Here is a 25,942-nt window from a genome sequence, read left to right as displayed (position 1 = left end):
AATTTTATATCAATTAAGGCCACATTCAATGTGGTTCATTTTGCTTGCATTTTGGCACTGAAAACTTCAAATTATCAAAGACCTAATCACTCTGATGTGGCAGTGACAGAATGCAATTGAATACTATTACTGATACATTATAAACAGTCTTGGGCTAACTCTGATTCTAATGATGTACTTAATTCTAAGAAATACAACATCGGTTGATTGTTTAGTTGGGGTTCTGAGTTGAACTAGAATGGCAGACATTTTGCTGCTGCTTGGCAACAACCCTACACAAAAGAAATCCACCTATGTTTCACTGAAAGAGTATAGTAATAACTGCAACAGCCTCACAACTTAATACCTAGCATTATTTCTTAAAGTGGAATTTTTCATCTCAAAGAAGCTTGCCCTCGGAGGCAAATTTGCATATCTAGTCAGAATAATCACTGAAGGCCGAGTCAGATTATTTATTAACCCAAAACTGAAATCTCTGAATGGTGCCAGACTCTCTCAATAGTGGCTTTGCAACTTTTCTACTTCTCCACTGTTATTTCTTTGTGGCATACATCCTGCTATTCTCACTCTTGCATTGCCACCCTTCCTGGCCAAAGCCTGACTATCTCTTCTATTTATTGTGCAAGGGTGGTTCCAGTGCCAGCAGCAAAAATATCCACCCTAGAACTGGCACCATGTGAAAATCTCAAGATCTGAAATCAGGAAATAACATCTTCTGTGATAAGGTGAAACTTCCAACTAGCTGTACATGAGCTCTAAACAAAATAAGATGATTTGGCATGAAAATATTCTGTTCCCATTTGTATGAAGTCTCTCACTGATATAAATGGACAATGAGAGCCAAGAAAACAAAAACTGCTGAATTTAACTGTGGTATGTAGATAGTAGATTCAGGTACTGTCAGTTTTGTTATTTGAGAAAATATTTATTTCTAACTTACAAATAAAAATTAATTAGTTTGATTCATCCATGCAAACTCATAAATGATGAGGAACTGTTAAACCACACATACTCATATATAGAAGAAATGAAAATGATTTACTTAGAGGAGCAACCAAATTCAAAATATTACAAGTTTTTGTAAAAAAACATACAAGAAATCAAGAGCAAGAGGAAGCAATCATTCAAATAGAATAGAATAGAATAGAATAGAATAGAATAGAATGAGTTGGAAGGGACCTTGTAGATCATTTAGTCCAACCCCCTGCCTAAGCAGAAGACCCTGCAACATTTCTGACAGATGGCAGTCCAATCTCTCCTTGAAAGCTTCCAGTGATGAAGCTCCTACAACTTCTGAAGGCAAACTGTTCCATTGGCTAATTGTTCTCACTATTAGAAAATTTCTCCTTATTTCTAGGTTGAATCTCTCCTTGATCAGTTTCCAACAGTTATTCCTTGTCTGGCCTTCAGGTGCTTTGGAAAACAGGTTGATCCCCTTCTCTCTGTGACAGTCCCTCAAACAGGTTGCAGTAGACAAAAGGCTTAATTAGTATATCTACCCCAGAAAATGGATTAGCATACTAATTCTAACTATCTTAAGACAGAAAAATAATAAAATAAAAGAATATAATATTTACCAAATTTCAAGTAAAAGGTGATGTTTCAAAAAAAAAAATGAGATGGAATAGCTATGCAGTTAGATGCTGATAAAAAAAAGAGTGTGGTGGGGTTAAAAGAAGAGAAACAGAGAAAGCCAGCAAAAAAAAAAATCATAATTACTTGAAAAAGAAGATCTACAAAGGACTTAATTTTTAGGTTGCTAATAGTGAGTTAAAGCCATATACCCTTGTAGGCTCTTGTCTAAAATTTTGATTTTATAACCCAAATTTATTAAAGCATAAAGTGAGATAAAATAACAACAAATCTTGTTCATCAATTGAATTATTGTAGACCAAAAATCATATACTCCAGATAGGAAAACCAACAAAAGCTTAAGCTGTAACCAATGAACTACAAATTGGATAAAAACTTTTTTTTTTAAAGCCAACAATCAAATGCACCATTGAATCTTGACAAACTCTGGACAAGGCCTGTGTCAGTCCCACCAGTTCTTTGCTATTCCTTCCATTACCATTGTAGTATACCATCTTAAACCAATACCCTTTTGAATCAATCAGATATTACTTTAAGGGATAAAACCCTTGAGTTTACTAAAATACCATAGCCTGTATTTTGTCCAGGTCCAAAATCAATGTCCTTACTTCACTCTAATGCCTGCTATTGAACTCAGTGTTTTATCAAGGAATAAATATTTTTAATGTAACAGAATGATCGATCTGGACAGTAAATTAAAAAATGGCCCAAGAAATAGCTTATAGTCACAAGGAATCAAGAAAGACTTTACCTATGTTGATCAAGACAGTGTCTAAAGAAGATAATCAGAGAAAGAAGATCAGCTAAGAAAAGATAAAATAGTAGTTTTAAACATTTACAGCAATGGTTTGGTTGATACAGGCAATAATGACTTGTCTATAGCCAAATGCTACTTGGTGGTCTATTAAGAGGATGGTTACCACTGGGTCATTTTTTTCCTGCTAGGCTATGGATTGGCAGTTCAAAGATTTCCTTCATAAGTTTACTAGAAAGTTGATGATTGGTAACTGCATGTGTAATGCCAGTTTACTTTGTACTATCAGGAAATGTCCTTCAGTTTAATTGGTTGGCAAATATATATATATATATATATATATAATATATATATATATATATATATAGTATATATATATATATATATATATGATTAAAAAGGTTAAAAATGTGAACCCTAGGGATATTCATAATAAAATATAAAAATGAACACTAGGGTAATAAAAACTAAGGAAGTTTTTAATAGGTTAAAACTATAAAAGTTTTAAAAAGCGCCAAGCTTTCGCCGTCACCTGCCGGCATCCTCAGGGCTGGCGTGCCAGAGAATGAGAAAGTCTTTTTATAGGCGTGCCGAGGTTTGCGCTCGGCTCCTTGATCTTGTTATGGGGCCTGATTGGTTCAGCCGTATGTAGTTGGCCTGCACTTTTTTTCTCTTCTTAGTTGTATTTTTATCATACGCGAGCGCTTCCAACAAGGTAAAAAAGGGGAGAACTGAGGAAGAACACTGTAACCAGGAGGGACGCGCCTCGATGGCTGTGCACACACCCCCAGGATTGAGCACTCGGAGTAAGACACGTGCGAGACAGCTGGGCATGACAACGAACAAGAGACGACCCCTCCACCATGCGGAATACCCCCCCACGCTACACCAGACTCGTAACAATTTACGGGATTACCAGGATGATAAACATATTAAAACCGAAAGCATTGAGACCAGAAATATATGGGACCCTAAAGGTAGCAACCGGACAGAACGGGGTGGAGAAAGGAACTTGGAACGTCCACCACCACCCAAGCCTGAGGGGAGATCGGAACATGAAAGCAACCGAAATAACTGGAATTGCCATCCAGCTAATCTGAGGTTGGGAGAACTGGAGACGGACGGGGATAAAAATACAACTAAGAAGAGAAAAAAAGTGCATGCCAACTACATACGGCTGAACCAATCAGGCCCCATAACAAGATCAAGGAGCCGAGCGCAAACCTCGGCACGCCTATAAAAAGACTTTCTCATTCTCTGGCACGCCAGCCCTGAGGATGCCGGCAGGTGACGGCGAAAGCTTGGCGTTTTTTAAAACTTTTATAGTTTTAACCTATTAAAAACTTATTTAGTTTTTAGCTACCCTAGTGACTTCGTCACGTTTTATATTTTACCCGCGAAAATCAGAAAACAAATATATATATATATATATATATATATATATATATATATATATATATATATATATATATATATATCTGTCTTTAACTTAATTAGCAGTTTAATATCTTTTTGTTTCTGAGGCTCCTTCAAGTTTATTCCAGCTGAATTGTTTTGTTAGGAACAAACACTGTACCTGAACTGCAAAAATCTAGATGGCCACATAACGACAGCATAGATGTGGGATTTTCTGTTATCTCTACGCTGCCATCTAGATTTTGGATTTTATTGCTCAAATCTTATATTCTTATGCTTTTTCTAGAACAAAATGAATTCTGGACCAAACCTTTTGGACAATCTCAAGGTATCACAGTACACTCATAGAGAGAATAAGCCTATAACGCAGTGATGGCGAACCTTTTAAAGACTGAATGCCCCAAAACTGCCTCGCCCCTGGCCCCCGCCCCACCTGCTCCACTCCGCCCCCCCCACCTGACCCTGCTCCACCCCTGCTCAGCCCTGCCACATCCACCCGCAGGGCCACTCACTGCCTCCATGGCTGCTGCAGATCTCCCAGGCATGGCCCGCCCTCCACCCATGCCCCGCAGCGTTATCTGGGGCATGAGGGCAGGCTCTTGTTCCTGCTGCCCTGCTGCTATGTGCTTGGCTGTGCTGCTCCGCAAGGGCCATGCCCAGGGGCGACTCTCCTCCAGGGGGCTGCTGGTGAGGAGGGGGGGTGCGGGGAGAGGTGGGGCTGGGGTGACGGCATGTGTGCCCACAGAGAGGGGTCTGAGTGCCACCTCTGGCACATGTGCCATAGGTTCGCCACCACTGCTATAACGTAACAATAAGAAGACTACAAGGCTCTTTCACTTCAGTCTCAGCTATGTACCTGCAACCTCTCACCGCAGTCAAGCATAGAAAATTTACTTCATTTAGGAGGCTGATTCCTCAAGAAGGATGAACTGAACCAGTATGTGTGTTTGTATATGCACAATACACTATTCACTATAGTCTATCCATTATAAATTATCATATCTTTATAATATATATATATAAAATAATATATATATATATACATACATACATGCACACACACACTTCATACTTAGTTACATCAAACTGCAGTCATTTGTTTAAAATGTATTTTTAAAAACATTGTTTTAAAGTAATTGTTAATATCCAATGCAGTTTGGCTTCCAAAATGTAAGAAAGCAATAGCATTTATCATCTCCTTAATGCACAATTCTAATTTATTTGTATCCTGCCTTTATTTATAACAGTCATGGTGGCTCAGAGGTTAGAATGCAGTATAGCAGGTTAATTCTGCTGACTGCCAGCAGTTCAATTCTCACCGGCTCAAGGTTGACTCAGCCTTCTATCTTTCCGTTATCTATAAAATGAGGAGCCAGATTATTGGGGGCAATATGATGACTCTGTAAACTGCTTAGAGAGGGCTTTAAAACACTGTGAAGCGGTATATAAATCTAAGTGCCATTGCTATAATTTTTACAAGTAACTCAAGGCTGCAAACATATCCAACTCGTCTTCCTCATCCTATTTTCCCCACAATAACCCTGAGGTGAGAGTTGGTCTGAGACAGAATGACTGGCGCAAAGTCATAGCTAAGGCGGCATTTGAACTCATGGTCTCCTGTTTTCTAGCCTGGTACCTTAACCATTAGACCAAATTGCTAAAGTGTGCTGGATTTATTTAGTCAAAAGCCTGAGAGTGTGGTTGTAAAGTGATACATCAGGTGAAATACCTTTGGTGCATCTATCAATATAACATGGATATCCTGTGAGCCAAATTCCAAGAGAACCTGGAACAAAGAGGAACTATTAGTAATAGTTCTGTAGAAATGCCCTATATTCAAAACAGGAAAAACTGAAAGTCAATAAGCTGTTAACACATTAAGGTAACAAATGTGTGTACATTTACAGTATTCAATCCTGAGTCTCAGAAACCTAAAGTTCAAATATGGATGCAAAACTTGTGACTTGTTAAAGGAGCATATTTTATCAATTATTTTAGTAGTTTCCAGCATTTCTGAGCCCACAATCGCTTGGGTTTATCTTTAATACTCTACATATCTTTAGATCCAGGTACCTAAAAAAATACCATCAAAGCACACCAGCAAAGTTTAGATTCTGGCTTTACTAGCATTATCTAGAATAGATTAATGTTTCATAAAATGTGATCCTATCTCCAAGACCCTCTCAGGGATCCCAAAAAAAAATCAAAAATATTTGCCAATTATTAAAGATATTAGCAAAAATGTAAAACAATGTCAACCTTCATTTTTATTCATTAAAAATATTGGTTTTTTAATGAAAATATTGGTTAGTATCTAACGGGTTTAATGTTATTTTTACATAATTCAGTATTTTGCAAATGCATCAATTTGAATTTTTAATATGGTAAATATCAATAAATATAATTCATACAAACATGTTTTTTAAAAGATGGAAGGGGCCCTGAGAGCAAATGTTTTTTTTAAAAAAAAAACACTGATCTAGATACATATTTTTCTTACAGATGAAACAGTGTGTTTTTCACACTATGTTTTTTTAAATATCTTGAGTGACCAAGTGACCTGGAGATCTTAAAATACTGTATATTTTAGTAGTAGCATCTGAATTTTCTCAACAATGATATTGCTCTAATAAGGATGTTTTTAATGTTCTTCTTCTGTTGTTTTGTTGCTGCATTATAGAAACACAACAAATATAGAAAGCTTGAATGACCTATACAAGAAAACAAGGCTGCTATGAAAAAGCATGTCACCACTTGATTATCCAAAATGAGATGTCTGCAGCTGAATGTGTAAATTAAATCAACTGTAAAGCATTGTAAGGTGATATGAAAGGTCTCTGCAGTGTTTGATCTAAGTTGCCTCATTCACACATGCAAATAATTGTCAATCATCATATGATTAACATACATGTATGAACTGGTTATGGCAACTCCAAAAAAAGGACAGAAACCAGATTTTAAACATTGTGTTTTTCTGATATCTAGATATCATTCACAAAGCAGTGAAATAAGAAAATTTAATTAAATATTAAATTTTTTTTAAAAATTCTTAACTTCTCTGTAAAGTTTTCTTGATAACAAGATGGAAGAGGTTTTCCACCACCTTCTCCCATGGTGCTTCTCAGTCCAGCCTATTGTCCAATTAGTGATCTTCACATCCAAGTAACAACCTGGTCCAAACCTCCATAGTTTTGTTTTGTTTCTTAAATTAGCTCCTAAAGATAGCTCAAATATGCATAAAATTAAACCAAATTTAATTTTAGTGCTGGACTTACTTATTCCTTAGACTGCACCCCTTAACGTGTCACTGAAATGTCAACTGTCTTTAACATAATAAAAAAGCAATGTATGTCCCTGCTGTAAATGATACTCAGCATTTTAGGACTTTTTGTATATTCAATCTACATTGGACAATTTAGCTTCAATTCTGTCAACACTTACCACATATTACAGTTATAGAAAATTCTGAGTTCTACAGGCCAATACAAATAAATCTAAATTCTGGGGATCATTCTCCATAAAAATATGTCGCTATTCAATTATGCTATTTTTTTAAGAACCTTATCATTTCTTTATACTAGCCAGAAAAATGAAGTAACTTTGACATGGCTATTCATCATGATTAACCAATGATTGATAGCTGAAAGTAGGATAGAGATTTATTATCTTACTAGTCTGCATCTCATCCAAAAATAACCAAGTTGACTAAAAGAGGTTAGTCAAATAACTTTAAATACTTGTGGACACGTGAATACATTTATCCAATGACTATCCCAGCTGTTTGCAGGCACTTTTTACACACAGCAGCCCATTTTACAAAGAGCTACAGAAATATTCCTCTATCATGTTTAGCTAGGAATGGAGAATGATCAAAATAACCTAAAAGTCAAACCTATTCTCAGCAACTGCAAATACCAAGATCTTCAGCTAGTTCAGTATCAGGCCTTCTTAACACTAGCCTCACAATCCTTAAACTGCGTCTCCATCAGAATATGTATTTTAGTTATCTGATTATTAATTCATTTATCATTTTAATGTAGGACCATCTGGTCTTTCCTCAGTCCTATGAGGCAGATTAACAAGAAAAATGGTCTGTTTCAGTATAATGTCAGAAGACAATCAAACTTACTGAAGGATTGCAGAGCCCTACACCTGACCTCAGTTAATGACTCAGCAAATGCTACTTGAAATCTCATTGTACTGAACAGGGAGACCAGAAAGTAACATAGACAATATGATGTCCTTAGACAGAAATTGCCGCTGTCCAGAATGGAGGCACCAATGGAAACAAAGCTCCTGTTAAGTCACAAGCTGTCCTGTGGCATTTCCAATACACCAGAGTAATCTCTCCTTGGAATTAAGGCTCATCCCTCTGTTACAACATTCCAGAAGTTAATAAAAGCAATGCCTTCCAGAGCATTTAGTGGTTAGTGCACTGTTGCCATCTCTAGTAGTAGTATAGATATTCTTATTATTAATTGGATAGGCTTGCTCTATATGTTTTTATTTTTTACCTTGGACATTTTAAATTGTCGATATATGTCACAGATTGTTTGCTGTGATTATAAACTACCAAGTCTACTGATTAGTCAGCTAATTAATTAAATATGCTGATAACATCACAGCTTTATCTCTTCTTTGGAATGAGGAATCGGAAGCTAGCACACTTCAAATGAGCAAAGATAACAGAGTATCTGTAATCTAAGGACTGGAGGCTACACCAATCCCACACAATCTCCCTGGATAAGGAGAGAACAAGAGATTGCCCAGTTGGGCTCTAGATGGATGCTCCTCATGAGGACACAACAAGATAGCTGTTTCCAACACATCTGAACATTGGAAGACAAAGAAAACCATCACACTCTCAACCATGGCAGAGCTTTTAAAGGAGACTAAGCTCTTAACCTCACTTTCTAATCACTTTCAGAAATTACCTATTTAACTATCTTAAGGCTACTAGAGGTCTTCAAAAGGACAAATTTGCAAACCCACCTGGTGAGTTTGCCTTCAGTCTAGAAAAAAAATAATTAAATATAAGCATAAGAATTTTAAAAATTTGAAATGAAAATTAAAAGTTAAATATGATTTTAATTCAAGGAAGTTATAAATGAATGAAGGAACCAGATGAATTTGGAATATTAGGACTTTTTTACTACAAGAGTTTGCAAATAATTATATAAATAAATAGTGCCTTTGTGGGAACTAAATTTAGTCTAATTTAAGTCATAACAAATTCGAGATTTGATGATTTTAGAAATTGAACACTAGAGGGGACTAAACATTCCAGGCATGAAAGGAAAAAGGAAAAAAAATGTAAGATTTTGTTTGTAATCAGCACTGGGATAAAATGACAGAAAATATGACAGTTGAAGTACTCTAGGTCTAGGAGATATTTTAGAAATAGGGACAGAAATTAGTACCTACAGTGTCAGCAATGTTCTCTGCTTCTATGGACATTATGTCCAAAAGGTATTTAAAAAATAATGACTGAAATGAAAGAGAATACCTTGGAAAGTCTACAGGACTAAGAACTGAAATAAACTTTATCTGATGCTGAAAAATAAGAACTTAAAGAAATTGTAAAATATTGGAAACTGAAAACATTGTGGATTATAAAAAGAGATCACACTTAAAGTGGGAATAGAAAGCATCAGTCAAGAGAGTGACATGGATAATGATTCCTTATTGGATTTACAAAAAAGGTCTGTTAAAGCCACAAAGAGGTCTCTCGGATGGAAGAAAATCTGAAGATAGATCAAATCCTGCAACAATATCTTAATGAACCAAAGATTAAGATTCCTAGAAGCAAAGGAAAGGAATATAAAGATGGTTTCTTTGGCCAAAGGAAAAATAAGACATGAGAGGTTTTATAAAAATCTGGGAAGTCTTTATGGACTTTTGCTGACATCAGAACTGAAATGTTAATATGGGTTCCTGGTGCTCTCTGAGCTTGTTTTCTTGCAGATGTTTCATTACCATGCTAAATAACATCATCAGTAATGAAATGTAAATAATTTACAGGTAGTCCTCGATTTATAACCACAATTGAGCCAAAATTTCCATTGCTAAGCAAGACAGTTGTTAAGTGAGTTCTGCCCCATTTTACAACCTTTCGCCACAGTTGTTAAGCAAATCACTGCAATTGTTAAGTGAATCATACGGTCGTTAAGCAAATCTGGCTTTCTTCCTTGACTTTGCTTTTCCGAAGCCAGCTGGCAAGCTCATGAATCTGCAATCATCATAAATACATGCCAATTGTTAAGCACTTAAATTTTGATCAGGTGACTATGCGGATGCTGTGATGTTTGTAAATGTGAGTACTGCTTATAAGTCACTTTTTCAATCCATTGTAACTTCAAATAGTCACTAAACAAATGGTTATACGTTGAGGACTACCTGTATGGATTTGGGCATCAATAAGAGATGGGTTATGGAAAGAAGAGATACTTGCATGTAACTTTACAGAGGTTGAATAATTACTGAGCTTGTACTTGTTATAATGAAAATCACTTGTTTAAATATTTCTTCTTCTTTTTCTTTTTCCCTGCACTTTATATTTTCTTTTCTGAGTTTAATTTGTGCTGTTTTTTTATCGTCTTTTTAAAATAACTAACAATATTTTTTTAAAAAAAGTAACTCTTTCTAATCCAATCTTAACTCTCAAGACCACATTATTCTTTGTTAAAATAATCACACTAAATTAAAAGTTATTCTGGAGGGCAATGATAGTGATCATTCAAAACATTTTAAACTTAATTTATTTTATTAGGGTCATAGACCACTTCAAAGTAAATCCAAAGATAAAGCACATTCTTCTTAAAACAGTAACAGAGCTATGAATCCTAAATGTGAATAACTAATTATAGTAAATAGAATAAAACAAAAAATAAGTAATCAATTTATCTGAATACAACAGCACCTAAAATTGCTTTATGATAACTTATGGCAAATACTATAGACAGCAAAGTAGTATTTAGCTACGTTCAGTGAGACAGAATCTAATTAGTCAAAGATAAATTTGAATGAGTAGGGTATTTGTCTAGAAGGAGAGATAGTTTCAAACAACACAATAGGGACAAAACAATACAACATGACCTAATGTCTCATTTATTCCTGAAACAATAGACTTTGCTGAAATGGTAACTCCCCTCACTGAAGGCTGTCAAGAGATTGTTAAATCCAGCCAAATAGAAAACTACTCTTTTTTAAATATCCTGCCTTCATTTTCATAAAAATGTATGTACTTTACACCTGCTTTTTTCTTAAAGCAGCTGGGGTGTGGGAACAAGAGGGAAGCTGTTATAGTTCAACATTTTCAAGTGTTGAATCCAGGAAGATTTCCTTCCATTTCACACTGCATCTAGCCATGACAAGGGCGATGAGGCAAAAGGAAGAAATCACCATTTCCTAAAATGGAGACATAATTTAGATGAAGGAATGGCTGTTTTAAGGGCCATCTCCACAGAGAAAATGTCAATCATTTGTTTATTGGTTGTAATGCAAATGTAACACACACCCCAACTAAAATAAGAAGGGATTGGCTCAATAGTTCTAACAGAAGTTGCTTTTTTGAAAAAATAAGTTTACTGTGATTAGCATAATATAAGAAGCAAAAATCAACACAAACCCAAATTCTCATATCCTGCTACACCACAGTTGGTTGAATAAGCCAGTACTGATTTGCTCCTACAGGATGCTAAACTATAACCCAGAGTTTACAAAAATCAATAGATGGGTTCTCTCATTATGCTGAGCAAAACCTGAAAAAAACTACTTTATTCTTTAATAAAATGTGTGAACATAAAGACCATCAAGATACAACTCATTTTCTAAAAAAATTTTCTACAAAAGACAGACAGAGACACATCGGCCTTGAACTCCACAAAGATTCCTTTTGAATTCTAGTTGCAGCCTAGATTGAGAAGTAAAACAAACAAAGAAATCTAGAAGTAGTCAATCACAGACCACTTGCATATTGTCAAGAAAATCACACAAACCTATCAATGTTACCACTAGAAGTCAAGCTCAATTTGATGAAGAAGACCCAGCTATGAGCAACAAATAAATAGAAATCCAGAAAGGGAGTGAAAGAAAGCAGCAATGTTCCTAGAGCACATTGAGCTATGAATAATAAACCAAAATGGTTAGTTTCATATGACGTGCTATAGCAAAACTAAATCCATCATCTTTTGGCTTGGTGCAATGTGTAAACCTATTTCATGTAGAAGATATTATCTCAGATCAGCCTCTTCCAAACAGATACCTTTCAAAGTGATGCTGACTGGGAATAATTGGAATTATAACCTCAGGGGACACCAAGTTAGAAAAAGTGAGTAAGATTAGAAGAAAATGCTCTAATTGCTTTCTCCATATCAAGGATATTTCATCCATGAGTCTGTTTTAAGAAACTGTTCATAACATATTTAGCAAAGATGTAATGGGTATTTTAATATAACTGTCTTGATTTATCACTGATTTGTCTTCTACTCCAACTCCTACTCACCAAAAGAATTGCACCAATTTATGCCAGTTGCTGAGGGGAGTAGGGTGTGAACTTATACTTTCTATCTATTTTGAGAAATTCTTCTCTATTTTAGTGTCCAGGTGATAACAAGAAAGGGCCCCCAAGGTTTTTGTAGAAAATTAAGTTTCTTTTATTGCACAGCAATAAACCAAGAGAATTGTCAGGGAAGGAAATTTTCCCTTTGTATTACTGGCTCTCAATTGCACACAACCCACCCTAAAGTTTGAAAGAATGGCATGTGTTTTGTTCTTCAGTGTTGCTCTACAGACAAACAGCTCTTTGTGTCTCTAGAGTTCCTAAGGCACCTGTTCCCCCGCCACTTCATTCCTCACAGTCCGCCCTTATTTATCCCTGCATGTTCTGCTTGCTGCGCTTGCCAACAAGCTGCCTTGGCCACCCCTTCCTACACCTGCCTCACTCAACCTGTTAAAAGCAGAGGCTCACAGTTGTTAAGCTTAGCTACATAATGTGCAATGCTGATAGCAGGCATTTGTTATGGGGAACCCACAGCACACACAATAGAGTGTTGGAGGGAGGGGAGTCATAACTGGAGATGTCTAGTGCTATTTTTGCAACTGGACACTTAGCCAACAAGCACCTTAAAATGTTTAACTGCCACAGTCAAGATCTCTGGAGCAGAATGTGCACATTCAGAGGTGGTCACCTCAGAATGGATCTTCTGTGTACACTGATGTAACATAGATTACACTACAATGAGGAAGTCCCCAGTTTGAAATTCCTGAAGTGGACACACCAAGCCAGTTCTCCCATCTACAAGTGACTTTACAGTGCAATCACATCTACATCTACTCAGAAAAGAGATTAACTGACTGGTTCACATATAATGCGGCCATCGTTTGCTTAACCTCGTGTTTTTCAAGAAGCCACAATTTTTTTTATACTTTTTATTCCGCTTTTATTATTTTTATAAATAACTCAAGACAGTGAACATACCTAACACTCCTCCCTCTTCCTAGTTCCCCTACAACAACCCTGTGAAGAGAGTTGGGTTGAGGTGGAATTACTGGCCCAAAGTCACCTAGCTGTTTTTTCTGGGTCTACACAAACAGGCCAAAATTAAATGATCTTTAATTTGTAAACCCAGCATGGAGATCAACAGGGCTTACTGGAGTATTACAGAATTAAAAACTTACAGAAGTTTTTTTTTAAGGACTGTGGTGATGATCTGGGATATCTTCTAAGATGCGATGCACTAATCACCCAAATACCCCTCATGTTGCACAAAACAGAATTGAGGACCAGATTTCATCTTTCAGTCTTTTGCCATAAGTCATGCTCTAAAATGTGAACAGAACTCACCTTTTGAATGGGTTCAAAACAACACCAAATTGGTATTTCATTTAATCTTAGCATTACTTTGAATTAAACATTGGCTACATTAAATGCTGTTAATAAGATTATTCACCAGATATTTAAGAACATTCCTTCTGCATAATAAACATAATTTGGTGAAAATTATGGGATAGGATCTGGCAGTGTTGCACGTTAGCATTGCATTGTAAGTTAAACTGAATTTTTTACTCTGGCATAAAAATGGATTAGTATCATTACAAGGTCAGGAACAGTGTCTAGAACAGGAAAATGGACCACACAAAGCTGTGGTACAGCAAAGAAAATGAAAAAGTGGAGACATGTTGCTTTCTGCAATTATTGGAATTGTTAGTCAACAAAACTATAGCTCTGTAGCACTTTATGAAAAAGGTTATTTAAACAGGTCTCTGCTTACTCAAGAGATTAAATATAAAGAAACAAAAAAGGAAACTAAAGGTCAGAAAAGAGGAAAAATTAAAAGTGTAGAAAAAGAAAATAGAAGAAAAAAGTAGAAAAAGAGTAACCTCCAGTACAGATATAAATATAAAATGCATTAATTTATAATAATATATTATAATGCTTAAATGTTCCTAACTATTGGTGAGGAGACTCGGCCAGAAAATAAGTATTTATATAATCATTAACAGGATGTAACTGTCAAGTCCCAAAATTAAATTTTAATTTCTTTCAGTTTCAAGCAAAAGTCCAACAGTGGTCTCCAATTAGAAACAAAGCTGGACAGTCTTTTCTTTTATCAAAGTGGTCAATTTGGCCACCATTAACTTCAGCATCCACTCTTCCATTGTAGGAATTTGTAAGTCCTTCCATCTCTCTTACGTACTGTTATTATTGCTGCTGTTGTTATATAAAGGACTATCAACTTTTAAGCGTAACAACAAAAAAAGCCTCAAAAAGGCTAGTTTTCACTAGTGCCTCCATCTGAATCAAGGGTCCCAGAATCACAGGGAGTCAGATGGCATATACATTTATTAGTATTATCATTAAATGCTCTGCTTCAAATCACGTTGCTGCAAGTCTAAAGGTGCAAACAAATCCCTGAATATTCCTTGCAGTTTAAAAGAGTCTCATACCTGAAGTGCTGCAGCAAATCCAAAGCAGAACAACACTCCATCCATATCTGTTGTCTCTTAAGATTTCAAGTTATAAGCAAGAACACTTTGCTGGCTAACAGTGCTGGAAAGCTTTTGCACCATCAGAATCCATATTCCTTGTGTCCCCACTAATCAATTTTTTCTCCCCCTTGTTCAGAAGACCCCCATAAATGTCTCTTTCTGACTCAGCATGAAAGGTACTAGCATTCTTTAAAGGTGACACTTACTTTAAGTGAGCTCAGCTGGGACTACTTTGGTAGACTGGTGCCTTTTTTATTGCCAGCAGCCCTGCTGGGCTCCTGGTCATGCTGGGTTCTTTTAAAAGACATGGCAATTTTCTGCATCTCCTCCACAGTTTATATCCACAAAAGTGAAAAGTGTTAAAAGTAGCTCTAAGACTTGCCCCCCACAGTGATGTATTCTGGCTCCCAGCCTTGACATAGGTTTTCTGGTATGATATGTTCACAAGAGATACAGTTGTCTTTGTCTCCAACTGACTTGGAGTCAATTGCTTCAAAAGAAGTGAGGCCATAAATGGGGCTCTTTTTCTTTTCTTTTTTTTAGCATTCAACATACAATGTGCAGGCCAGGTTTAGTCAGTTCAATTGCAATGGAAGTAGAAGACACCCCCGCACACACACCAAATGTCCTTCCAATATCCAAAATTCATCCTTTCTGTGGCTTCAAATAGACTCTACAAACATGCTACAATCTTTCAATGTATTAGCATTACAGTTCCAAGAATTATCATTTTGTGTGATCTATGGCCATGCCAGGCTATTCTTTTAACTTCCAACCCAAGAAAGTTTCTTGCCTCTTAATGAGAATTAAAATATTAATAGGCAAATTAAAAGTTTTCTTTTATAATGCCATTTGTTAATTTTTTCTGGTTTCAAGCAGTTTTACCTCCCTTATTTTATCTGCTACAAATATGTAACAGTGTGAAAACTGCCTTTTAATGGGAATTGAAATATTAATAGACAAATTAAAAGAATCTCATGCAGTAGCAAGCTTGAGGATTAATAAACAGAAGACAACATATTAACAAAAATATGACAATAGGAGATTGAACAGAAATGATTAATGTCTTTTAAGACTGAGAAGATAAAATATCTGGGTATCACTAAGTCAAATATGAACTGAAAAGTTATTTCAAAATAACATGGTAATACATGGAATGAAGTTAAAATATTATGTTAAGATGTTAAGATGGGAGAAACTACATTGCTGGGAAGAAGTTCTGTGATAAAAATGTATGTTTTATTTAGAATGATGTTTTTGTTTCAGATTTTAAAAATCATTAAGGTAGACATGTCATACTGAGAATATGGAATACAAATCCAGGTTGTGCCTGAAAAATCCTTTGTGGTTTTCAGCACAAGAAGCAACTCTTTATAGACTTTTTGTAGGAAACAGAATGAAAAGAAAAAAAGAGAAGAGAGTTATATTGTAATCATAGAGTAAGAGTTAAATTTATAATTGTACTTAAAACTGTTGTAAAGAAAATCAGAAACCACTTCTTCGTATCTTTTTTTCTTTTATTTCTTTTTCCTTTCTTGCACTTTCATGTTTTTCTTTCATTTCTTTCTCTTTTCTTTTTCTCTCTTTATATCAGTTTGTATTAATTTTTAATCTCTTATTTAACAAAAAATCTTTTAAGAAAAGATTACTCAAAAAATGAAAATTGCATTTTAATATTTCTCTTTAAGCTACTAGACTTTTACTGGAAAGACAAAATACAAATAACTTCCAATATTTTAAACAAAACATAGAGCAATTCTAATCTCCAGATAAGATTAGAACAGGAGCTCCATCAACAGAGACCTCATCTACCTGGAGGCTCTAATTACATCCATGGATGGCTCTACAAGTATAACTCTAGCCTTGGGCATTCAAAGTACGGAGCAGCTTTTGGACCAGCAGGATTACAAAATTTCCCCTTCTTTGAAATTGCACCAAGGTCAGATTCCTTGGCTCCTGGGCTTCTCCCTCCCATCCCTTTCCCCCTCATTAATAGAATTTTTTTTTTAATACTTGGGTAAATAGCTCAACAAAGCTGCTCCCTCAACTTCTGGCATGAACTGACAGACTTTAGAAATGGCAGAGGATCTGATACTTCATTCTCTACCCAAGATTCTCCAAGACTGTCCTCCATGTTTGCTTAAATATCTTCAGTTCTTTTCTTCATTGATACATGTTTCCCTAAAAAAAATTATTCAAGCCCTTACTAAAAATAGTTTTCCTTATGAACCCTTTAATATAAAACCTTAATCCTTATCCCTTTGTAGAAGTCGGATAGATGGATGGATGAGGGATAAATAAACAGACAGCAATGAAATGCTATGCACTTCCACACATGCCCGGTTATACATTGATTTCAGAATAGTCTGTGCCCAATATGAATATGTTTTCCTTTTTTATCTTTTTCTTCATTTTCTTACCATCATTCTGTAAGCTTCTCTGGGCAATGTTTTTGTACCCACCATGTTCTTTGATAGAATCTGACCCTAATGACTGCTCAACAGATAACATTAAAACCTATTTCATTCCATACAGGCTTTCCATGCCACTGTAATTACATCCTTTTCATAAATGATGTGTGTGTGTGTATCTGCGCACGGGTGTTCCTATATAAAAACTGTGTTGATGAAAATTCAATATATATATAAAGAAATTAAAGAAGTGCCAAGACAAACAGATTACGTATCAAGATTGGCAGATCATTGTCTAATAATTTACTTTTGATCTTTAGAAAGTCTAAACAATACAAAACAGGCTAAAACTGCTAGTCCTAATCTTAACATATTTACTACATAGCAAAGTAGTACCAATTGCATGTTTTTCACTTCCAGTTACTATGTTGCCTCTGCACAGAAAATCAGAACAAATATAAGACTAGATTGAAATATAGCTGTAAGATTCTTATAGGCTAGAATCATATGTAGGTATTACTTTCCAAGGTTTGCCACAAGTGGTGAAAAGATGATGATTTAATGCAATTCCATTATCAATATGTGTATTATATTCTTCCTGATTCCACTAGAAGAAAATATCTATTGCTTAGGGTTGAACTAATTAAGAGTTCTTGGTGCTTTCTGAGCTTGATTTTTAGCTTGCAGACATTTCATTACCCTGCCAGGTAACATCAAAATCATCAGTAATATCACAGATATTGAAATGACAACAATCATAATCCAAATGCAAGGAATGAATGCCTCTTATATTAGGAAGCCAAAGGAATTATGCTTTTATCTTACAGTGAACACAACATTGCTTTCTTCTCGAGTATTCTTTTAAGTAAACAAGATTGTTTAGAATTGATTTTACCCTGAACTATCTCTCCTCACACTGTGATAATCAATTTCCATTTACTTCACATCTGTTTCTAGTCAAAAGAAAATTGGTTTAGGATATTCTTAAATCAGTTTAAGTCTGAGGTGAGTAATTAAGGCCAAATCTGTTAATCATCACCTTTACCTATGTGTTAGTTTGATGAAACTAATCTGAAGATGGAGAAGCACCTGAAACAGTTTGATTAATTTAGCCACAGATTATGGTTTAAATCAAAATTAAAGAACCCAGGTCACAATGACATAACCAAATGCATTCTAACTTTATTATATTATTTTCACTTTAATATTAATGCATTAACATGATGTGCATTATTTTCATTATAACTTTGAATTTAGCAAAAGTTTAATGAAACAATGCAAACCACACTCTATGAGTATGTACAAAAAGCTGTCTGTTTCTATTGGTTTGCACCAACAATCAATATATCATGGCTTTGTTTAAACCAAATATTCTCCTTGCAATTTTTGAAAGCTAACACTCTTACCAAATGATAATTTAACCCTATTTTAAGTTAAGATTTCACAACTTTTATATATTTCAGATGGGAGCCAGTTTGATGTATCATGTTTCCCCAAAAGTAAGACCTACCCCGAAAATAAGCCCTAGCTTGATTTTTGGGGGTGAGCCTAATATAACCCCTACCCCCAAAATAAGTTCTAGTTTTCAGGCAAGGCGCAGGCCTATAAATCAAGCTAGGGCAAGGGGTGGAACTGCCCCACGTGCTCTGCACCCACTTACCAGGCCTCCCATGAATCAACACCTGCCTCTCTTCGCTGGCCCAATTCTTCTGTGGCAGTCCCCAGCTTTCATTTCACAGTCAGAGGCATTTCTGAAAGACCTCTGCAGCTGAAAACTGAGCTATGGATTCAATTCAATCCATAGCTCGGTTCTTGGCTGCAGAAGCCTTCTGGAAAGGCCTCTGATTGCAAAATGCAGGCCGGGGCTCCATTCTCAGCTGCAGAATGAAGCTGCTCCTTCAGAAGAAGTGGACCGGCAGGGCAGGGCTGTTGGTGCCGCTGCCATGAGGTGAATGGAAAAAACACACACAGAGAAAGACAAACCCCGAAATTAAGACCTGGTGCCTTGGAGATTAAAAAAGACTGGATCTTATTTTCAGGTAGTGATTAGAAGGTATCAGGCTAGAAACCAGGAGCCTGGGAGTTCTAGTCCCACCTTAAGCACAAAACCAGCTGGGTCATCTTGGGCTAGTCACTTTCTCTCAGCCCTATGAAGGAAGTAATGGCAAATTACTTTTTGGAAGAAAAAAACCATTCAGATAGAAAATTACAACTTACAATGCAAGACAAGTGATAAACAGTATAAATTAACATATTAAAACAAAAAAGGAAAAATATATTATGTGTTTGTAAAACTAAGCAAAAGAATACTAGACATAATAGATATAGGTAATAAGATATAAAAAGACATAAAAGATCTGAATGAATATTGTTTGCTTTTGTTGGGTGGAGTTAATAATCATGTGGGGCAGTGAAAGTATACATTAATAATAAACAAAAAAGGCTTACATTCAGGCTATTATAGATACAGATGAAAATAGGAATAGGCTGGTAGAAGCTGCATAGCTTCAGTAAAATGACAATAATGGAAAAACCAGGAATGAATTTTAAGCATTCAACGTTGTGAATGAATATGGCTGATACAAAAGAAAAATCTTTTGATAAGTCACATTTTGCTGAGAGAGAAAAGTACAGAAAAATTGATTGAAACATTCAGGCATACAAGTATGAATGAGAATGATTTGCACTTCATCAGTTTATGCTGAGTCTAGGCCCATAACTATTGATTTATGCCTCCAATTTTTTGGAAATATAGCAAAGGTGCAGACTATGTCATCAGCCTTAGTTATACAACATGCCATATCTCCTGCTAACAGTATATTTTGCACATTTTGGCAAGTATGTCATAAGGGCAATTGAAATCCACTTTTACCATGAGCATGCTCTTGCTGTTTTCTGTATCTATAGCCTATCTTGCAACACAACATATATCCTACCCATTTGAAGAATACTGACACGTAGTCAAAATGCAGTGAGATGTACTGAATTTCTATTTATATAATTATTTCTAAATCTCCATCAATAGATGCAGATGTATAAATGAAAAAAATGCAAGCTTATGCAGATATATCCTCTTTTTTATTATGTATTTGCCATTCATTGGCAAATGTATGAATTAGAAGTAAATAAAACTTTTTTTATTTATATGCAAGAAAGTTATAATATTTTTGACTCATACTACATAAGATAATAACACTGTTAGAATTGTGGTTCTATGTAAACATTGTATTTTCATCCTGAAAAAAAATCATCTTATGCCAGGCATTCAGTGAAAGTGGGGGGGGGGAATAATCCTTCATTTCACAACTGATGAAGGACTTAATTTTGCCCCACACAGAGAAAATATTATTTGGTCCTTGGTGTCTAAATATTAAGATCATTTGGGAAAGGATCAAATAAGCATAATACAGATCACAGAGCCTTTGTGTCTCAGTAGAAGAGAAACTTGGTTCTTTCTTTCTTTCTCTTTCTTTCTTTCTCTCTTTCTTTCTTTCTTTCTTTCACTGCCAAATATTGCCTGGTGAGAATTTCCTACAATGAAAACAGACACTAATTTCAGACCCTGAAGTACCGCTATCATCCTCATTCAGCCATGCATGGAAAATCCCAGTCAACTGCTTTAATCCCCCTCCAACTGTGCAAGAGAAGCTGGGCTGATCATCATAAAAGGTTATAGGCCAGTAGATTGCACAAAGGGACTAGTAAATATTTCCCCCTTTCCCAAGGCAATTCTAAATAATGAATACACTGGCAGATAGTAGTTTGATTAGAAAGGTAATATTCTTTGAAGCACATTGCTGTAATTTTATGGAAGGAATACATTATGTTATCAAAGTGTGTTTGTAATAGAGAATTTTGAATCCATATCCCACTGTTCATGTTCTGAGATGAGTCTCAAAATTGGACTTGGGTTGAAGGGTATGAGCAATGGCAAAGGAAAAACAGAACAAAATGAAAGTTCTATTTTTTGCTAGCAAAATTGAGAAAGTTGGAGCTCTTCATCCATCTAAAACAGTAGTTGAGATTCTTAGAAACTGAGGACATTGCTAAATCATCAGATAGTTTGGCTTGAGGAAACAGTTTACCTTACTTTAATAATATCAATTGTTTGCTAAAGAAGGCAAACCTAATCCAGTTTATTACCACACTACAGAAAGGGAATCAGTAAGATTCCCCAATCCACTTTCCTTGGTTTTGGCACTAGTTAACTTCATTCCAGTCAACATGGGAAAATTCAATCTCAACATTCCATCCCTTTATTTCTGTTACTAATAGTCCTAAATCAGACTAAAGGCCATTGTTTAAGTCTGAAACGGTTCCAGTTTGGACATATGGTTTTCAAGCAGATGGATAAAGTGCAGAGAGTATCTGTACTTATGGTGGAATGGACAAAAGTCTCACATTGGGGGGGGGGAGTGAGTTAACACAAACACAGTTAAGTTTCCAAAACGTTTTTGCCTCCAATTCAGTCAGCTTTTCTTCCTCTATTAAATGAAAGACAGGCTTTGAACTTAACACCTACTTCACCAAGAATCCAATGATGAAAAACCAATTAAAATACACGAAGAAATATGGTTGGAGATGTACACAGCTATAATCTTGGAATAGCAGGGATTATATTTCACTCAATAGGGATAGGGAGATGCTCTTCAAATAAGAGGGAGAGGGTCACAAGAAACTATTGATTTGTTACTCTGTGAAAGAATTCATAATACAGTTGTTGGGCAGTTAGGTAGCTTACATCTGTCACACACAATCCATCATGCAGAGAACAAGATAAATAGGATGCCCCCACCTTTTGCCCCCAAAATGGTTTCATGAATCGGGGGTTAGAGGCTACACTCCCATCTTTAATGGGACTTTCTGTTCAGGTGCACATAATCTAGTGAAAGAGAAAAGATAGTTCTATTCTCAAAGAGAAAAAGAGGGGGAAGAGATTTGTATGAATCTTTACCAGTGATGGTGAACCTTTCAGAGACCGAGTGCCCAAACTGCAACCCAAAACCCACTTATGCATCGTCGAGTGCCAGGTGGGTGTGGCCCATTGGGTGGGCATGGCCAATTGAGTGGGCATGGCTGCAATGGTAACGGCAGACTGGGTGGGACTAAAAAGTTCAATCAATCAATTCCAAATTTGCAAGAACTTTTGTTTTCTCATGAGACATTGAAATTGACTGATTGAACCTTTTTTTTTTTTTTTTTTGCACATGGTGGCGGAGGCCTAAAGTGAAAAGGTTTTATAAAACCCAGCTGAAGGCCTAGGACTGGGATGACGACGCGTGTGCCCACAGCGAGGGCTCTGAGTGCCGCCTCTGGCACCCGTGCCATAGGTTCGCCACCACTGAGCTATACCATGATCTTTGTCTTTTTTTAGTTTTATTCTTTATTTATTTATTCAATTTCTATACCACCAGATTATTTATTTAATTCAGTAACTACACCAACTACCGTGTTATTAAAATAAGTTAGCTTAAATACCAAAGGGCCTCTGGTACAGTTTAGTTTCTACTACTTTGTGGAATGGTGCTAAAGTCTATACAAATCTAGCTAGGGACAGGAAGATTATTTCATAAGATGGAAACTATTATTAGGAAGCACAGCCCTTGGGATTTTAGTGATTTCATTTCTCTCTTGATAAATATAAATAGCTTTCTCTCCTGGGATAAATACACCAGACTGGATGATTCTTCTTGGAAAAGGTAGTCCTGAAGGAACCCAGGAATTAAGCCATATATAGGGATTTAAAGGTCAAAAGCAAGACTTTGAATTGTAACTAAACAACTGGGCAACCAATGTACCCTCCCTTTAGCCATGGTGTAATATGGCTGGAATGGCTTTCATCCAGCAAGCACATTTCAGTATTTGATACCAAATGCAGTTTCCAAATCATCTTCAAATGCAGCCATATGTATATAAAACACCCTGAGTAGTCCAACCAACCACTATAATAAGGAAGTCATAAGTTACTGTTGAAAGATCCTGCCACAATGGATAAGTGCATCAGCCAGAGCTGGACAAAGGCCCTCCTGGCCATGGAGTCTACTTGGCCAGACAACACTTGTTGTTGAGTCCAGAAGGATACTCAAGTTACATATCTGTTTTTTTTTTCCAGAGGAAAAGCCACTCCATCAGACTTATAACTAGAGGAGAAAGAGAACCATATGGTTTTCAGACAAACAGTAACTCCATAATCATAGGATTTAATTTCAGTGTTTCATTCTTTCCATGCCTATAGTCTTCAAGTATTGGGTCAAGATTTTCACAGTATCTTTAGTTTGACTTGATCATATTTATAGTACTGATGTTATCTCAGACAGAACCAATAGTGACCTTTCACAACAGATTCATATAACTATTTAAAAAGTAGGGTAGAGAAATCACGCTACATGGGACTTTACTCAAAAGGGCCCAATGTGCTAACCCCTTTTTCCTGGACAACCAATTGTATTGAGTACCTAAAATCTTCAGCTTAAAATTATTAAAGGGATAAATCAGAACTGAAAGGATAACAAAATAGGCTAAGTTAAACCATAATTTGCAAATCACAGGATTTGGCTTCATGCAGTGTGCTAAGACAAAATCAACCACACTGTGATTTAGTGCAATGTGTGAACCCAACCAATATAAAGTCTAATTTCATCAGTCTATTCAACATGGACCCAGTTGAGAGGGAAGGACTAAACCTGCCTCATATGGGTCAGAAATAGATTTACCTTATTTTGAGGTTGTCCTTGATGAACCAATTTTATATCCATAATCAGTGCTTTTTTTCTAAAAAAAAAAAAAAAAAAAAAAGGTGCCGGAACTCACACACATCATACAACCTGCCTTGCCTACCCTACAAGGTTCCATTCAAAAAAGGTGCTGGAACTCTGTTCTGAGTGTTCTATGAGAAAAAAAGCCCTGTCCATAACTATAATTAATCTCTTCAGAAAACAAAGCAAAACACCTGGAAAAAGAGTAGTAATGTAGTCAAACCCTACCTATTCAATAACCAGGCCTCACTGAAATTATATTACAGGGATACAGTCTCCATGCAGCTGTACAAAGACACTCCTTAATTGTGTTTGCAATGTCCAATCCTACTTTACATATGAATATATGCACACACCTCAGCCATGTAATAACAGGTTTACTGTAATATATAAAAACCAGAATGCTATAATGTGTTTTACTGTCATACTCTTATTGTCCTCCCAAGCTGTTCAATGAAGTGTACAAGTTCTCTAATGTCTCTAACAGAGCCATTAGCAGTTTTATTCTCAATTTTTTGAATTCTAAATGAATTCATACCAAGCAGTTTGCTTTCAATAGATCTGCATGTTTCTAAGGCAGAGGAAGTGGGCTCAGGTCTCATAAACCCCAATATTATGTTATGCTTATTTTTCAGAAAGTTCTACTATACTCAGTAGAATGATTCATAACAAATATTTGGGATGAGTCTACAATCCTAACGCAACAGAAAACTGCTGCTGAAATAACCGAACGTATTTCCAAGGCTTTGGAGTCATGCTATAAATATAAGAAACAGAAACTAAAACTAATAAAGTTAACCCTAGACATTTCAGCTCCTGTGTACTTGCTCTGTCTGTAGCTTACTCAAGTAGATAATTATTTACATTATGTTTCTAACCTACACACACACATACTTTCTATTCCATGCATAGCCGTAAGGTGAGATTTATAACAAAATGTTGTCACATGTAATACCATACATATATAAACAACAAGAATGTTTGCCACTGTATAACATAGCTTTTCTTCATGCTTTCAAACTAGACATAAAAGCTCTCAAAATATACTTCTGCAAAAACTTGTCTCAGTGACCCACCAAAGATTGTAATTAGCAAGAGGGGAACAGCTGGTTAAACAGCCAAGATTTTTGCTAGGGTGATTTGTATTGCATCTATAAGTGGGCTATACACATCTGGTCACAGACAGAATATCTCAGGCAAATACGATCTTAGCAAGGGATAGTTTGAAATAAATGTACAATTTATTGTAGTGTCAATTACACAAGAATCCAAAGAATTCCTATCAGCCTGCTCAAAACTTTCCACACAGAATTTTTTTTAAAGAAAAGCCCTCTCCCCAATCCCACCTTCCAGTCTATCTATGAAAGTTCCCTTGGTAGAGTCCAAGAAAGGTTTATCATGTGGCATCAATAGATATTCCACAAGAAGTCCAAATTCTGTTGTGAAAACACTGAAGTCACATATGAATAATAGAATTGGAAAAAAGGAGTCAAAATCTTGGAGGAGGTTGAGGCAGAAACTGAATCCCTGTTCTTTCTTTTATAAACCAGTTCTTTTTATTTGCACTTCCTCTAACCCAGCATTTCTGGCTGTGGAATTCTGGGAGTTGAAGTCCACATGCCTTAAAATTGTCAAGGTTGAGAAACACTGCTCTAACCCATCAGCTCTTTTGGAGGCAACTGATTACAACAATCCAAAGTCTCCCTGATTGGATTCAACCAGTTAAATGTAGCTGAGAATCCATGTACCTAATTTCTAATCCCTGAATCACTGGCTATTCTCACACAACATGTTTAACTTGGTTAATGAATTAACTTATTTTGTTGATACATAATTACGTTAAACCGTAGACTACTGAGCTCACGGAACACAATAAACCACAAAATCAACTTAGTGGAATATGCATATGCAGTTGCGAGAGCTTTAATAACCAGCATAAACATGCAATGTGAATATAGGCATATGTAGTGTTTTATTTTCTTCTAATTTATTTTTAAGATTGACATCCTTTACTTATGCTAACA

The 25,942-nt window shown here is 35.9% G+C and overlaps 1 protein-coding gene across 11 annotated transcripts in view; it reads right to left on the bottom strand.

Moving 5' to 3' along the window:
* SOX13 (SRY-box transcription factor 13) overlaps positions 1–25,942 on the bottom strand; it is a 59,027-nt gene that overhangs the window by 25,010 nt on the left and 8,075 nt on the right. For 8 of the 11 annotated variants that reach the window (XM_039340601.1, XM_039340671.1, XM_039340592.1 and 5 more), the window contains exon 2: positions 5,493–5,549. The exons of the other annotated variants lie outside the window; for them this stretch is intronic. In XM_039340601.1, coding sequence (XP_039196535.1) covers positions 5,493–5,503 — 11 coding nt within the window. In that variant the 5' untranslated portion in view covers positions 5,504–5,549. The remainder of the gene's footprint in view (positions 1–5,492; positions 5,550–25,942) is intronic. 11 annotated transcript variants of the gene reach the window in all.

Source organism: Crotalus tigris, unplaced genomic scaffold (genome assembly GCF_016545835.1).
Source record: "Crotalus tigris isolate CLP2741 ecotype Arizona unplaced genomic scaffold, ASM1654583v1 scf7180000017550.10884619, whole genome shotgun sequence".
Taxonomy (NCBI): domain Eukaryota; kingdom Metazoa; phylum Chordata; class Lepidosauria; order Squamata; family Viperidae; genus Crotalus; species Crotalus tigris.
Note: the sequence above shows the minus strand (reverse complement) of the source record. Positions and strands in the feature narration are given on the sequence as shown.